General features: G+C 49.4%; 1 protein-coding gene across 3 annotated transcripts; it reads left to right on the forward strand.

The window, feature by feature from the left end:
* The first annotated feature begins 1,263 nt into the window (after positions 1 to 1,263).
* On the forward strand, positions 1,264 to 11,011 carry PCK2 (phosphoenolpyruvate carboxykinase 2, mitochondrial). 3 transcript variants are annotated; one of them, XM_035260176.3, is made up of 10 exons: positions 1,264 to 1,326; positions 3,974 to 4,219; positions 4,964 to 5,148; positions 5,235 to 5,438; positions 5,792 to 5,979; positions 6,301 to 6,463; positions 6,743 to 6,961; positions 9,629 to 9,766; positions 10,040 to 10,135; positions 10,392 to 11,011. In XM_035260176.3, exons 3-10 carry the CDS (start codon positions 5,091 to 5,093, stop codon positions 10,844 to 10,846), a joined length of 1,521 nt encoding a protein of 506 aa, XP_035116067.3. In that variant the 5' UTR covers positions 1,264 to 1,326; positions 3,974 to 4,219; positions 4,964 to 5,090; the 3' UTR covers positions 10,847 to 11,011. The 3 variants fall into 3 exon arrangements, with proteins under 3 accessions (XP_035116067.3, XP_002753699.4, XP_078190728.1); XM_002753653.4 differs by lacking the exon at positions 1,264 to 1,326 and adding an exon at positions 1,508 to 1,621; XM_078334602.1 differs by lacking the exons at positions 1,264 to 1,326; positions 10,040 to 10,135 and adding an exon at positions 1,508 to 1,621.
* Positions 11,012 to 16,336: the final 5,325 nt, after the last annotated feature.

Consider the following 16,336-nt stretch of genomic DNA (forward strand, 5'->3'; position numbering starts at 1 on the left):
ATTGCCAGTGGCAGAACTCCAATTAAAATTAGCTTGAGCAAGAAAAGAAATGCATCGATTCCTACGACTGAAATCAGGAATCCATTGCTCTCCATCTCCCTGCTCTGCTTCCTCTAGCTAGCTTCTGTCTCAGATTCCTGCTTTGCAGTGCCAAGCTAAGACCCAGCAGTTCCAGGCTTATATTCTACCAGCTCAGCAACCTACGAAAAAGAGAGCTCACTTCCAAAGTTTTCAGAAAAAGTCCTAAAGAGGGATCTCTCCTTGAACATGCCCATCCTTGAACATCCCTGATTGCTGTGGCCAGAGTGAGAGTGAGGAATACAAAAGTTGGCCAAATTGCAAGCCTACCCCCAGGAGCGGTGATGTCAGACCCACATGACAATACAGACTGAGGTCCCCCAAAAGAAAATCAGGTTGCTATTACCAGAAAGGGGGAGTGGATGCTGAGCAGACACCCATATAGATATGCTGAGTTTGAGGTGCCAGATAGCATTGTGGGTGATATCCAGTGGTCTCAGGTTGTCGAGAGAGAGATGTCCGAATGGAGATATAGCTTGAGAAATCACCTGACTTTATGGTGGTATTTGGGTGGGCAGATGTGTTTCCTCATTGGATTGTGGAGAGAAAGAATGACCAGGACGGGCGCGGTGACTCACGCCTGTAATCCCAGCACTTTAGTAGGCCAAGGCGAGCAGATCATGAGGTCAGGAGTTCGAGACCAGCCTGGCCAACATGGTGAAACGCCGTCTCAAAAATTAAGCCAGTGTGGTAGCTGGTGCCTGTAATCCCAGCTACCTGGGGGGCTGAGGCAGGAGAATTGCTTGAACCTGGGAGGCGAAGGTTGCAGTGAGCCGAGATGGTGCCACTGCACTCCAGCCTGGGTGATGAGCAAGACTCCATGGCGGGGGAGGGGGATGACCAGATCAGAAAACCAAGAAAGAGACCCAGGGATGGAGAGCCTCCATTTCATGGTAAGGCAGAAAGGAGCCCTGTTCAGGAGGAGAAACGGGGATTTAGGAGTTGGGGACTATGTAGACCTTACCACTGGGGACTTGGACTACAGAAAGGCCCAAGGCTCAGGGTGTCGGGTCCCCAGGAGGAACTGGAAAGGCAATGCCCAACCCCCTAACTTCTAGACGTCTGGCCCCTATGGGTTCCCACCCCTAACCTCGCCCCTCATCCCTAGCTTGTTTGCCACCTAGTGTCTCTCCCGAGAGCAAGAGTTCTCAAAGTTACATCATGTGCGGCGGGGAGGGCGGTGGAGGATAAGGGGCGGGGCCTCGAAGTCCTGGGCCGAAGAGCGGACCCAGTCCTCCAATGGGAGAGGTGGGTTTGGCGGTAGGGAGGCAGAGGTTGGGGTGGAGGCTGGGTTGTCCTGGGGCCGGAGCCCCGCGGCGGCCTAGGGAGCCGGCCTGCCGGGAGGGCGGAGGAAAGCTCGCGCCGCCCGGCCGGGTTCCGCCCCCGGGATGCCCGCCTCCTTTTTAAGCGCCTCCCGCCAGCCTCGGCTGTGGCTCGCTTCGTCGCGCTCCCTCTTTCCCCGCCTTCCATACCTCCCCGGCTCCGCTCGGTTCCGTGGCTACCCCGCAGGTGCTATGGCCGCTTTGTACCGCCCCGGCCTGCGGTGAGTGACCCCCGGCCCGGGGCCCAGCCGCACCTTCCGGGGCCCAGCCGCACCTTCCGCGGCGCTCGCCCCCTTGGGGCTGACAGTGGCGCTCTCCTGCTCTCAGCCTCGGCCAGGTTTCCCATCCTAGGCGGAGGCGGGCAGGGGCGATTGCTACGGTTTGGCCTCCAGCTCCGTGCGGTTTCTCGGGAGGGCAGCCGGCCGGGGCTCCTCGTTTCCGCCCGCACCTCCTCTTCTCTGCCTCGCTCGCCTCCGACAGCGCGGTCTCTCTCTGCCACTCTCAGAACTTCCTCCCCCTCCTCACTCGTCTCTGCTAAGCCGGGTCACCGCAAATCCTCCTTTCCTTCCCAGATACCTTCCTTGGACCTCTAACGGGCTCCCAGCCCACGCCCCAGGGTGCTTCCAGAGGGTTCAGGGCCCTGGGGACAAGGGTACGTGAGCCCCAGGAGACTGAGCTCAAAGCCCCAAAAGAAGGTGGAAGGTTAAACATCCATTCCCGGACTGGAAGGACTGGAACCTAGCGGAAGTCCAGCGCAGCCCGAGGGACCTGGGGCCAGGGGAGGGAGGCAAGCAAGGTGGGAGGTGGGCGCCACCTTGCCTTGTGGTGGAACCCAGGTCCCAGTACATTTCTTACGTAGCTTGGCTTCTTCCTCTGCCCAGACCTGAAACCCCTAGGCTCCTCCTGCTTGTCTGCTCGTCCTCTTAGACTCCTTTCTGTTCTCTGAGACCTCTCTTCTCCTTGGCTTTTGTCCCAGAGTCGGAAGTGACCCACATCCCTCCCACAGCCCGTTCCACTTGGCTAGCCCTTGTGGGTGGTCTCTGGAGGAAAGGGCCCACTTAGGGGCCTGGAGGAGGGTGTGGGGGCTTCACAAGAGATAACCTGAGCCAGGCTCTAGCTGCAGAGAGGCTCTTCTCAAGACTGTGTGTCCTTTTGTTTTGTTTTGTTTTTATAGAGACGGGGTTTCACCATGTTGGCCAGGCTGGTCTTGAACTCCTGACCTCAAATGATCCGCCCACCTCGACCTCCCAAAGTGCTGGGATTACAGGCGTGAGCCACCATACCCAGCCAAGACTGCGTGTCTTGAAAATTAATGCTCAAGGAGAACTTCCCTCTGAGGCAGGAACAGACCCAGGACCCAGTAGCCCTCTCCCCTGCCCCTGGGCCACAGTGATCATCTATCCTGCTTTGGTGGAAAGATCCCAGCCTCTAGCCCAGCCAGACTCAAGCTTCCGCATCCACATCCATGCTCTGAGTTTTCTCCCTTCCTCAGGCTAACACCCTCTGAGTCCAAGCTGCTGGCAGGCTGCTGTTCCACCCTCCCACCAACACCAAGGCTCTCTGAGCATATGACCTCTAGGAAGGAGAGCCAAGGGAAGCACAGGATCACATGGTCCTGGGTGTGGGGGGGGCAGTTTCTGATGGATGAAGCCTTGGTAGAGGAGGAGAGTAACATCCCTCTCATGGCCTTTGCTCTCTTGGGCTTACTTCACCTTGGGTCCAGGCCAATCAGAGCAGACCTTGCTTCTCTCCCTCCCAGGGCCATGAGAGGACAGACAACAGGACACTGACCTCCTGAGAATTAAGCTCATGAACCCCAGCCAGTGACACTCATTCCCCAGTGGTCAACCTTCCACACAGTTGAAAAATACTTACCTGAGAGCAACATTTTATGCAATCATTGTTGGTCCAAATGGGCAGCAGCAGATCCAGGTCCTGGAAGCTCAGCATCCAGCCACCTATTCTCTGTGTGAGAGCCCACATCTAGAAACCTGGCACTGGAAAGACGTTATACTACCTCAAAGACTGGGATCTTTGCTCGGGGCTTTCATAGTCTTACAGCATACACACCAAAAGGAAAAAAAATAAAAACAGCTGCCATTTTAACTCATAAAAAAATGATACTTGAAAATGGAAATAAAATGGATAAGGCTTCACACACCAGACATATGAAGTTGTCACCTGGGCCTAGCTTCTTGACACTTGTGCCAAAGGCCCCTTCTTATTTCTAAACATTGATTAGACAGTTAAACATGGGTATGGGCTACACAGGCAATAACATCAGCATGCCTTCATAGACACTTCTGCACAGCCAGACATGTGCCTTTTTTGCTCATTTGGCCATGTCTGTCCCTTGCTGACCAAGAGACACCCTCCTTAAGCCTCATAAAGGCTACAAGATACCTGTGTCCTGAACAGATCCCACACACCAACTGCAAACTACTCTTCATGGTCCCTGCACACAGACATGTTTTAGCAGGTTGCAGCAGCCCAAACTTTCTGTCTCCCCACCACCTGCCTTATCCACCCTACATGACAGCAGCTAGCTCATGGCCTCCCTGTTTCTCCTGCAGGCATAGCTGGCATGGGCTGAGGCCCTTGGGCTGGCCATTATGCCGTAGCATCCAGACCCTGCGAGTACTTAGTGGAGATCTGGGCCAGCTTCCTGCCAGTGTTCAAGATTTTGTAGAACGCAGCGCCCGCCTGTGCCAACCAGAGGGCATCCACATCTGTGATGGAACTGAGGCTGAGAATACTGCCACACTGACCCTGCTGGAGCAGCACGGTCTCATCCGAAAGCTCCCCAAGTACAATAACTGGTAAGCCTTGGGCTCCACAACCTGCAAGATAGGTGCTCTCAGGCCACTTTGGGTTCACCAAAGCAAAATCGACTTAACTAGACCATCCCAATGGAATGAACAAGAATGAGAGCTTTGAGGGAAACAGACTCAGAAACTGGGATTTTTTTTTTTTTTTTGAGATGGAGTCTCGCTTTGTAGTCCAGGATGGAGTGCAGTGGCGCAATCTTGGCTCACTGCAGCTTCTGCCTCCCAGGTTTAAGCAATTCTCCTGCCTCAGCCTTGTGAATAGCTATGATTACAGGCATGCACCACCATGCCCGGCTAATTTTTGTATTTTTACTAAAGACAAGGTTTCACCATGTTGGCCAGGCTGTTCTCAAACGCCTGACCTCAAGTGATCCACCCATCTCAGCCTCCCAAAATATTGGAATTATAGGCGTGAGCCACTGTACCTGCCTGGCTTGTATTTTAATGTTAAATGAAGAAGCTGATACAAATAAGATCCTTTGCTTTTTTTTTTTTTCCTCTCTCTCTCACCAGTTGAGGGAGCTTTTGCCAAGGGCAGAGACCTCCAGAGGGCTGGGACCTTGGGGAACACCCCTTAGATGGCACAAAGCCCAGAGGAAGGGACTGAGATGTGATTGGATGGAGAAAAATAAGGCCAACAGAAGACCTGGAGTCAAAGTTGTACTTGAAATAGTGGGTCTAGGGACAAAGGAAAGCTGCTGGCCATCATCTTCCTAACAATCCCCTCTCCCCCAGCTGGCTGGCCCGCACAGACCCCAAGGACGTGGCACGAGTAGAGAGCAAGACGGTGATTGTAACTCCTTCTCAGCGGGACACAGTACCTCTCCCAGCTGGTGGGGCCCGTGGGCAGCTGGGCAACTGGATGTCCCCAGCTGATTTCCAGCGAGCTGTGGATGAGAGGTTTCCAGGCTGCATGCAGGGTAACCAGGACAGGGACACAGTGGCAGGGGCATGGAAGACATGAACAGATTTGGAACCTTCATCCAGGGGATGCTTTCCTCCACAGGCCGCACCATGTATGTGCTTCCATTCAGCATGGGTCCTGTGGGCTCCCCACTGTCCCGCATCGGGGTACAGCTCACTGACTCAGCCTATGTGGTGGCAAGCATGCGTATTATGACCCGACTGGGGACACCTGTGCTTCAGGCCCTGGGAGATGGTGACTTTGTCAAGTGTCTACACTCCGTGGGCCAGCCCCTGACAGGACAAGGTAAGCACCTGCTCTGCCCCAGGAAGGACACGGAGGCCTTCTTGCACTCGGAAGAAATCCCAAATCTTAGCTCTCCACAGACTCTAAGAAGCTGTGCTTTCTGGCAGCCTAATTCCCAAGATCCAGAGCAGCATCCCCAGCGGGGCTGAAGCTATGTTTGCAGAGGACTTTGCACAAGATTGAGAAAAGTCCATGTCCAAGAATAGGGGCATGGAAGCTGATGGCTATTATGAGGTGGGGGGCCTCAGCCACCTCTTGGTGCTGCCACTGCTCCCAAGTGTCTCTTCTGCCAACCCCTGACACCCCCGTTCCTGATGCCACTGCCAGCCACCCCATGACCCCATTGTCCCCAGGGGAGCCAGTGAGCCAGTGGCCGTGCAACCCAGAGAAAACCCTGATTGGCCACGTGCCTGACCAGCGGGAGATCGTCTCCTTCGGCAGCGGCTATGGTGGCAACTCCCTGCTGGGCAAGAAGTGCTTTGCCCTGCGCATCGCCTCTCGGCTGGCCCGGGATGAGGGCTGGCTGGCAGAGCACATGCTGGTGAGGGCCTGGTGAGAAGCAGGGCAGCTGCCGGGGATGGGGCAGGGGTGGGGCCTGGCCAGTCTGCCTTAGCCTCACCTCCCTCTTGCCAGGTGCCAGGCTGGTGGACAGGGACTCCACTTGAAGGCCCAAAGCTTTGGCCCCAGGCTGCTGAATGTTGGGGCTTCCCCTGCTACTACCCCAGGCCTGATGGCAGGGCAATCACCTATGTAGCGAATAAACATTCATTCTCCCTGTTAAACTCTAGTTGTCCTTCCCCATGCAGACCATGCCCTCACCTTTGATTACCTCTTTCCTATTCCCTCTCTCCTCAATGTGCAGATCCTGGGCATCACCAACCCTGCAGGGAAGAAGCGCTATGTGGCAGCTGCCTTCCCCAGTGCCTGTGGCAAGACCAACCTGGCCATGATGCGGCCCGCACTGCCAGGCTGGAAAGTGGAGTGTGTGGGGGATGACATTGCTTGGATGAGGTTTGACAGTGAAGGTGAGGGACCCTTGGATCAAACTCTTAGTTCTGGCTCTTGTCAGAGCCTCAGGGTCTCTTCTCCAGTGTCCACAGTGACTTTGTGAGTGAGAACTTTTCCTGAACAGCCCACCCTGCCCCATTCCTCTGGCAGCACAGCCACCCTAGAGATAGCCTTTCCTCATCAGATCTTGGGTCCATCTCAGGACGGTGGCGAGGGTGGTGGAGCAGGACCTTCGTTGGTCTTACATCTTAATTTTTCCTTGTTTGGTCCCTCCTTTCTTTCACTTCTCCTAAAAGGTCGACTCCGGGCCATCAACCCTGAGAATGGCTTCTTTGGGGTTGCCCCTGGTACTTCGGCTACGACCAATCCCAACGCCATGGCTACAATCCAGAGTAACACTCTTTTTACCAACGTGGCTGAGACCAGCGATGGCGGCGTGTACTGGGAGGGCATCGACCAGCCTCTTTCACATGGTGTTACTGTGACCTCCTGGCTGGGCAAACCCTGGAAACCTGGTATGTGTGATGGGGAAGTTCTGGCACAACCTCCAGGGCTCAGCACCCTAATGGTGGAAAAGCCTTCTCCACAACCTCCAACCATCTTCTAGGACTGCCAGGAGGTGCAGGAAGTCATGAATATTTGCAGTTTCCAGTCCCAGGCAAAATCTCAGTTTGTGTCCTAACTCCACCAGTCACTGGTTTTGTGATCTGGCTAAGTTGCTCAACATCCTTAAACTTTAGTTTCCACATCCGTTGAATGAGGGTAGTTATGATACTACCTATCTCATGAGGTTGTCGGAGGATTAAATAGTGCATAGAAAGGGTTTAACACACTGACAAATACATACTAAATTCTCAATAATAAATACAGGCTGGACTTTTTTAATGAAAGGAAAAGGAAGGACTTTTGTAAATTGTTACAGAAGGTATTGGACTACAAGCACAATCTATAAAGTTTGACCCATTAGGAAGAAAGAAAACCCGCCTCCTCTGCTCCAACTCTCTTCCTGCCACTTGGCTCCCCCTGTGTAATAACCACTGTCTAAACATCAGTATTGTTACCCTTCCCCTTCCCCTGTTCCTCCAAATCATTCACCCCAATCCTTCCTACAAACAAAATTAGGTCAGTGCTTGAGTCTTTCCCTGAAGCCGATTTCTGAATCCTGTCATTACCCTGGGTGCCTGGAAGTCCCACCTCTCCCTCAGCCCTGCACTCTTCAACATTCTTTCCATGGCCATCTGTAGTCAGGCAGTCCAGACACCAAGGGGGCATGAGCAAAGAAGAGCATGGAAGGGGAGGGTGGCCTTATGGTCACTGCAGCCTATATTCAGGTTTGCCAGGCTGGCCTAGCAGTCACCCTCTTTGCCTCATCTAATCACCCTTTATTTTCTCTAACACCATCATTAAGCCCCCCTCAGCCTTCCCACCCAACTGAGAAATCCGAGAAACTTTAATCTTTCCCCACAGACTAGTTCCCCAACCCTTTCATCATCTCCAGATTCAGGGGCATACCTAGGGCATCTTGTGCCCAGCTTCAATTCCCAGAATAATACCCTGTGTTAGGGTCCTGCACTGGGTGCTGATGAAAGATGGCTCTTATCTGTGAGGGGAGGCAGAAACTGGGGGATGGGAGAAGGTGGGGATTTAGACTCCATGGTTTTCCCACCCTCCAGGTCTGACCATCGACCTCCAGCAGAGAAGGTGCCACTCAGGGGCCCCACAGTGGTGCTTCATACATGTGCCACTGACTAATCCCAACCCCTCTCCAGGACACCTGAAGGTGCCAAGTGTGACCTGGGCTCCTGAGGTTATGCCTACCCATGTGATATCCCTGTCTGTGTTCTTCAGGCCCTATCACTTCATCAGGGTCTAAGCAGGCCTGGGAAATCACCAGCATTTTGTTAGTTTTAAAATCAATTTCTGGCTGGGTGCAGTGGCTCACACCTGTAATCCCAGCACTTTGGGAGGCCGAGGCGGGTAGATCACCTGAGGTTAGGAGTTCGAGACTAGTCTGGCCAACATGGTGAAACCCCGTCTCTACTAAAAAAAAACAAAAATTAGCTGGGCCGGCCGCAGTGGCTCAAGCCTGTAATCCCAGCACTTTGGGAGGCCAAGGCGGGTGGATCATGAGGTCAAGAGATCAAGACCATCCTGGTCAACATGGTGAAACCCCGTCTCTACTAAAAATACAAAAAAAAAAAAAATTAGCTGGGCATGGTGGCGCATGCCTGTAATCCCAGCTACTCAGGAGGCTGAGGCAAGAGAATCGCTTGATCCCAGGAGGCGGAGGTTGTAGTAAGACGTGATTGGGCCACTACACTCCAGCATGAGTAACAGTGCGAGACTCTGTCTCAAAAATAAATAATTAATTAATAAAATAAAATAAAATCATGGTGTCTCACATCTGTAATCCTAGCACTTTGGGAGGCTGAGGCAGGTGGATCACCTAAGGTCAGGGGTTCGAAACCAGCCTGGCCAACATGGTGAAACGCCATCTCTACTAAAAATGCAAAAAAAAAAAATCAGCCAAGTGTGGTATTGAGCGCCTGTAATCCCAGCTACTTGGGAGGCTGAGGCAGGAGAATTGCTTGAATCTGGGAGTCAGAGATTGCAGTGAGCCAAGATTGTGCCGCTGCACTCCAGCCTGGGCAACAGAGTGAGACTCCGTCCCAAAACAATAAAATAAAATAAATTCCTGTTTCCATTTTGATAACTTAGGAGAGCCTGTCTTCCCCAGTTTGTCGGTTGTCTGAAGTACTGAGCCGACATTCTCCATTTTTGCTTTAGGTTTGAGTATTTATGTAAATAATAATCTTTCAAATAAGGAAATAGTGTCTGGGGGAAAGGTTATTATAACCTTATGCCCATATCTAACTCCATTCCCTTGAGCCCTGGTCAGTGCCAAGTGCCTGGAGTGTAGCATGAACATTAGTGCACTGCCAAACCCCAATTCCTCTCCCACTCTTTTCTCACATAGCTCAGCTGGCAGCACCTTTGTGGCTGAATAACCTGAGCTTTTGGAGATGTCCTGGCTCCCTTTTCTCTGCTCCTTATTACAAAAGGTTCTAGGCAGCTGATGAGGGGAAAGAAAAAAAAAAAAAGCAAGAATGTGTGCCCATATATGTATATGTTGGGGGTTGACATGACCTTGGAAACAATAGTGTTTGTATTTCTTCTGCCAGGTGACAAGGAGCCCTGTGCACATCCCAACTCTCGATTTTGTGCCCCAGCTCGCCAGTGCCCCATCATGGACCCAGCCTGGGAGGCCCCAGAGGGTGTCCCCATTGATGCCATCATCTTTGGTGGCCGCAGACCCAAAGGTAAACAACACGTGAGCTCCATGTTCTTGGCAAAAGGGCTCTCTCTGTATTAGGGCCTACCTGCCTCTGATCCAGAGCCTCAGCCAGGATCTCACTTGTAGCTGTCTGTCTCCAGGGTTCTCCCCTGGTGAATGCAAACCTGGAAGAAGGCAAAGGGTTTGAAAATGGGATAGCCAAGGTCCTAGGAGAGAGAGTATCAGTCAAGCTCACCAGAAGGGCTGGAGTGAGGGTCCAAAGAAAAGGACTGTCTGTGACTGTTCATTGGTGATCTAGGGGTACCCCTGGTATACGAGGCCTTCAACTGGCGTCATGGGGTGTTTGTGGGCAGTGCTATGCGCTCTGAGTCCACTGCTGCAGCAGAACACAAAGGTGAGCACCTACCCCATTCCTCTCTCTCCTCTGTGTGCACACAGCACCTCCTCTCTCCCTCCCTGAGCCAGACCTTCCTTTTGCCCACCCCTGGAGTCTGATATGGCCCTACCTCTTCCCACCTCTATCTTTTCCCCATCCCTGATGATATTCCAGAACCATGAGCCTTTCACAGCTTCCTCCAACTGGATGCAGGGTGCCCTTCCCTTCCCCAGTGAGGAGGAAGATTCCTTACCCATCCTGCTCCCCTCCCTAGGGAAGATCATCATGCACGACCCATTTGCCATGCGGCCCTTTTTTGGCTACAACTTCGGGCACTACCTGGAACACTGGCTGAGCATGGAGTGTCGCAAGGGGGCCCAGCTGCCTCGTATCTTCCATGTCAACTGGTTCCGGCGTGATGAGGCAGGCCGCTTCCTGTGGCCAGGCTTTGGGGAGAATGCTCGGGTGCTAGACTGGATATGCCGGCGGTTAGAAGGGGAGGACAGTGCCCGAGAGACACCCATTGGGCTGGTGCCAAAGGAAGAAGCCTTGGATCTCAGTGGCCTCGGAGCTATAGACACCACTCAGCTGTTCTCCCTCCCCAAGGACTTCTGGGAACAGGAGGTTCGTGACATTCGGAGCTACCTGACAGAGCAGGTCAACCAGGATCTGCCCAAAGAGGTGTTGGCTGAGCTTGAGGCCCTAGAGAGACGTGTGCACAAAATGTGACCTGAGGCTGTAGTCTAGCAAGAAAACGTAGTACCCCTTTCTGGGAATAGGGTAGCCACCAGGCTTGCAGAAAATACGAGCAATTTGATATTCACTAACATCCTCTGTGTGCCACAGACCTTCCCACAAAGACCATCCAATAATAAGAGATGCTTATCTATTTTACACAAGATTTGTGCTGTTTTCATTTCCCATCTATCCTCACAGTCTTCCCTCTAACACCAATCTCACAATCTTCTTCCAGCCCCTGGAAGCACAGCCCAGCACAATCAAAGATCTGTTTTACAGGCAGCTCTAGCACTGGGTCACAGACTAGAAACTGCTGGGAGAAGGCACTATCCACTCTATATCCTGAGGTTTTAAAAAATGGTGAGGGCCTCAGCAAGCTGCTCAGTATAGACCCCAAGCCCAGAATTCCTGATCTCCCATTTAGATTGCAGAAGCCTTTATGACCCCATTCACCAGTGAAGTGGCTTCATTATCAGTTCTCAAATTTGTTCTTCCCCCTGCCTGACCTGGCACTGGGGGTCACATTGTATTCACAGAAACATGTTCAATATTAGGACAGCTAACACGTCTGTAGCACCTTCTGTGTGCCAGGCACTGTTCTAAGCACGTACATAACAACCCTTTGTGGGAGGTACCATTTTACAGATGAAGTAACAAAGGCACAGAGAGGTCAAGTAATTTGTCCAAAGCTTCACAGTTAATAAACAATAGAGCTCAGGGTTAAAGTGATAACTGCACAGACATATCTTTCATGGTAGTATAGCCATCTAGAACTGCAGGGACCTTAGAAGTCACCTATTCTGCCGGGCACAGTGGCTCATGCCTGTAATCCCAGCACTTTGGAAGGCCGAGGTGGGCAGATCATCTGAGGTCAGAAGTTTAAGTCTAGCCTGGCCAACATGGTGAAACCCTCTCTACAAAAATACAAAAATTAGCCAGGCATGATGGAAGGTGCCTGTAATTCCAGCTACTCGGGAGGCTGAGGCTGGAGATTCACTTGAACCTGGGAGGCAGAGGCTGCAGTGAGCCGAGATCATGCCATTGCACTCCAGCCTAGGTGGCAGAGTGAGACTCCATCTCAAAAAAAAAAAGAGGCCGGGCGCAGTGGCTCACGCCTATAATCCCAGCACTTTGGGAGGCCGGTGGGTGGATCACAAGGTCAAGAGATCGAGACCATCCTGGTCAACAAGGTGAAACCCCGTCTCTACTAAAAATACAAAGATTAGCTGGGCATGGTGGTGCGCGCCTGTAGTCTCAGCTCCTCGGGAGGCTGAGGCAGGAGAATTGCTTGAACCCAGGAGGCGGAGGTTGCGGTGAGCTGAGATTGTGCCATTGCACTCCAGTCTGGGTAACAACAGCGAAACTCTGTCTCGAAAAAAGAAAAAAATAAGTCACCTATTCCATGTTTCTCAAACTTTAAAGTGCCTTTGAATCACCTGTAGATCTTGTTAAAATGTAGATTGTCACCCAACAAGTCCGTGGTAGCCTGGAGATTTTGTCTGTCTTACAAGCTCCTGGGTGATGCTTATGCTGCCAGCCTGGGGACTACAGTTGAGTAGCAAGGTCTTAGCCTAAACTAATCTGAAATCAACTTTGGAAAGTAATCAGGAAAAGAGAGTGCAATGGTCCCACATGAATCAGTGGATTCAGCTTAGAATAACTTCTGTGCAATCTGGATCAGGCTGAGTGAATGTATAAACTAAGGTGGACAGGATGGGAGTCTTTACCCAGAAAAAGAGAATAAACTTAAACAATAAAATTGAATTATTGGAATTCCACTCCCTCAAAAGAAAAAACTGGAAGAGGAAACACCAAATGTTCTCATAGGAAATGCCAGTGACTAGCTAGAACGTGTAAAAATCTAAAGGTTATAGTGGAATAGAGGTTAGAACAAAGTTAGCAATGGAGTATACTGTACTTTAAAACACAGCTGCCAGCCATGGTGGCTCACACTTTGGAAGGCTGAGATAGGCAGATCACCTGAGGTCAGGAGTTTGAGACCAGCCAGGACAACATGGTGAGACCCCATCTCTACTAAAAATACAAAAATCAGCCTGGACTGGTGGCATATGCCTGTAATCCCAGCTCCCCAGGAGGCTGAGGCAGGAGAATCATTTGAACCTAGGAGGCAGAGGTTGCAGTGAGGTGAGATCACGCCACTGCACTCCAGCCTGGGCACCAACAGAGACTCCATCTCAGAATAAATAAATATTTAAAATTTGAAAGTTAAAAAAATAATAATAATAAAACACAGCCAAATCCTTAGCTTCATAAATAGCATGTGATAACTGAATACCATCAGAAGAAGCATAGCACAGGTATTAAGCACATAGTAGACTCAAGCCAGAGCTGCCTCTCAGATGCTTCATCTGTAAAATGGAAATGCCTAACCTTACAGTCTTGTTGCGAAGATTAAAAGAGTCAATGGAATAAAGCGCTCAGAACTACGCCTGGCACTGAATAACCATTTAATACATGCTAGCTATCATGACCTTTCCAGTTTATAATGATTAGAGTAGGCCCTGCAAGCATATATTATATATTGCTGACTCTACAGTTTGAGAGGAATATGGGCAATATAAATAAAATTTAGGAGGGAAACAAAATAGATTTAAAAATAAATCCCTCCAGCTAAGAGGCAGATACCTTTCTGGTATCTAGATGCACAGGGACAAGAAAGTGTCAGCTTTAAGAATGATTTTTATTTAGCTGGGCGCAGTGGCTCAGGCCTGTAATCCCAGCACTTTGGGAGGCTGAGGCAGGTGGATCACAAGGTCAAGAGTTTGAGACCAGCCTGCCCAATATGGTGAAACCCCCCAAATTAGCCAGGCATGGTGGCATGTGCCTGTAGTCCCAGCTACTCGGGAGGCTGAGGCAGGAGAATTGCTTGAACCTAGGAGGTGGAGGTTGCAGTGAGCCAAGATCGCGCCACTGCACTCCAGCCTCGGTGACAGAGTGAGACACTATCTCAAAAAAAAAAAAAGGATTTTTATTAATTAAAATAAAATTGGGCTGCATGCCCTTCAGCTCCAGATAACTGATAATATATAGTTAACACATTATAATTAATCATTTTATTTAAAAATAAAACACAGATACAGAAAACCATACAAAACAAAGGTATGGCTGAATAAACTATCATGAAGTGAACACCTTTGGAACCCCACTCAGGGAAAGAAGCAGAACTTTGCCAGACACCAACCCTGCCCTGCCCCAACCTGTTGTCCATCTCTATCACAGCCACCCCTTCCAGCCATAGTAGATACACTGTGGTGGGTAATAATCACTTCTTTCCATTTTTTTTATAGTTTGATCACCTAAATTAGATCCTTAAACACTGTAGTTTAGCTTTGCTCCCATTTTCTAAAAATTTTCCTATGTCTTTTAAGTCTCTATCAGTCTACAGATTCCCCCTCTGTTCCTTTCCTTTCCTTCAATTTAGCTATTGAAGAATCCAGAACCAGATGCTCAGTGTCTAGATGCATTAATTCACTAGGGATTGCAAAATAGCCATGTCTGAGTTGTCATAACAGTTGCAATAATTTTATTAAATGGACACTTCTATTTCATTATCCTGTGGTATCCTTTATATAGGAACAGCAAGATAACTGCTTAATTACCTTCACCATATTAAAAATAATGATTTGATTTCCTATCATCCTTCGAAAAGGTAACCAGTTGGTTACATATTATGAACTCATGGATTTAAACATATTTAGCATTTATTAAATTGACCTTATTAAATGCTCAAATTGTCCCATATTTGGCCATGGAAGCTAGACCAAAAGGAGCTGACTCCTTTTGACATGATACATACTGCTTGCTTCCTGGCTCTCTGGTATAAGTTGTTCCATGCTCATCTTGTTCAGTTCCTTCCCCAAACCTAGAATCAGCCATTTCTCTAAAAATCTCTGGCTTCTTTCAGTGGGAAACGGCATTTTAAGACCACAATCTGGATGCTAGGGTTCATTGATATTGGATTGGTCATTGTTTCTAGATCTTTTTGGTGGATACAGACAGAAGATAAAACCTCAAGAGCTCATACTGATATGTGCTATTCAAAATCAGGGCTAAAGGGTTTTTTTGGTGTTTTCATTTTTTGAGATACAGTCTTGCTTTGTTGCCCAGGCTGTAATGGAGTAGCGTGATCACAGCTCACTGCAGCCTCAAATTCCTGGACTCAAATGATCCTCTTGCCTCAGTCCCCAGAGTAGCTACAGGTGCAAGCCACCATGCCTGGCTAATTTTTTTTTTTTTGGTAGAAATGGGGTCTCACTATGTTGCCCAGGCTGGTCTTGAACCCCTGGTTTCAAGCAATCCATCTCCCTCAGCCTCCCAAAGTGCTGGGTTTACAGGTGTGAGCCACCACCCAGGCCACCAAAGGGTATTTACTTGTATTACATCTGTAGCTCCTACCCTACAAGCAGAAAAATCTGGTTCTTACGGACACAAGACATGAGAGTATTAGAATATCCCACAATTACTTAGTTGCTTTCTAGTTAACACATTTTAAGTCCCTAGGTAAATATAGCACACTCTCCACTTCCATCGACACAGAGAGTGCTACAAGGCAATGTTTAAACATATGTATGAGCATCAGCCACTTCCAAAAATGGAACTGTCCCAGGAGCTCTGTGTGGTCACTAGGCTGGGGGCTGCGGTAAAGGAGAGGAGCACAGCGTTAGCAAGAGAATGAAAACCCTCCTTTCCTTCTCTCCTCACCAGCCCAGCCTGCCCTCTAGTGGAGATGCTAAAGAGCACAGGAAACAGGCCAAGGCAGGTCAGGCAGGAAGTCAACAGCTGACATTTACTTAGCAATTATCAGAAATGGTCTTAAAATGCATGCTGAAGGTAGAAAACCTCTCTGTGGCTTTAAGTGACTTTAAGTGCAGCTGGAGAGAGTAGAGGTTACCCAAATGAAATGTGTTTCACAAACTGGAACCAAGCAACATACCAAATTTCAAAATCAAGAGAGGAAAGGCAAAACTGAGTGTTATCAAAATGACTTCACTATAATTATTTTTAAAGATATGCCATTTTCTTTCTTTCAATAGACACATAGTATACCCTAAGATATAAATGCTCTTATACATTTTGAAAAACATTACAGGTCATAGTGAGATAAGTTCATAGGCCTAAAAATCTTTTTAACGTAAAAAAAAAAAATCAGTGGATCCAGTGATTAATCCTATATTTTTCCCATTTGATGTAATGTGAAGGAGGACTCATTTTGGTCATAAAACCTCAGATTTTTTAACATTTACCATGACTTTTAAATGTTTTATTTAGTAATGTACAAGTTCCATGTTACAAAAGCTTGAATTAAAAGATTTTATTCAGGTTTAAACTAACTTGTAAGAAGGAGAAAAAGAGAATCAAAAAATGAATGGTTAAAAAGACACGCTTAACAGAAGTTTTTTGTTTTTCTGGACCTCAGATGCTGTAATTGTATTAATCAGAATCCTTTGTACAAGCCACACC

The sequence above is a fragment of the Callithrix jacchus genome, chromosome 8 (genome assembly GCF_049354715.1).
Source record: "Callithrix jacchus isolate 240 chromosome 8, calJac240_pri, whole genome shotgun sequence".
NCBI classification, from domain to species: domain Eukaryota; kingdom Metazoa; phylum Chordata; class Mammalia; order Primates; family Cebidae; genus Callithrix; species Callithrix jacchus.

Excerpts from the sequence above, each read along its gene's own strand:
- PCK2 (XM_002753653.4), top strand. The coding sequence starts at position 1,593 with ATGGCCGCTTTGTACCGCCCCGGCCTGCG. Across the intron at positions 5,149-5,234 it reads GTTTCCAGGCTGCATGCAGG|GCCGCACCATGTATGTGCTT; the intron begins GTAACCAGGACA and ends TTTCCTCCACAG. Across the intron at positions 10,136-10,391 it reads TGCTGCAGCAGAACACAAAG|GGAAGATCATCATGCACGAC; the intron begins GTGAGCACCTAC and ends TCCCCTCCCTAG.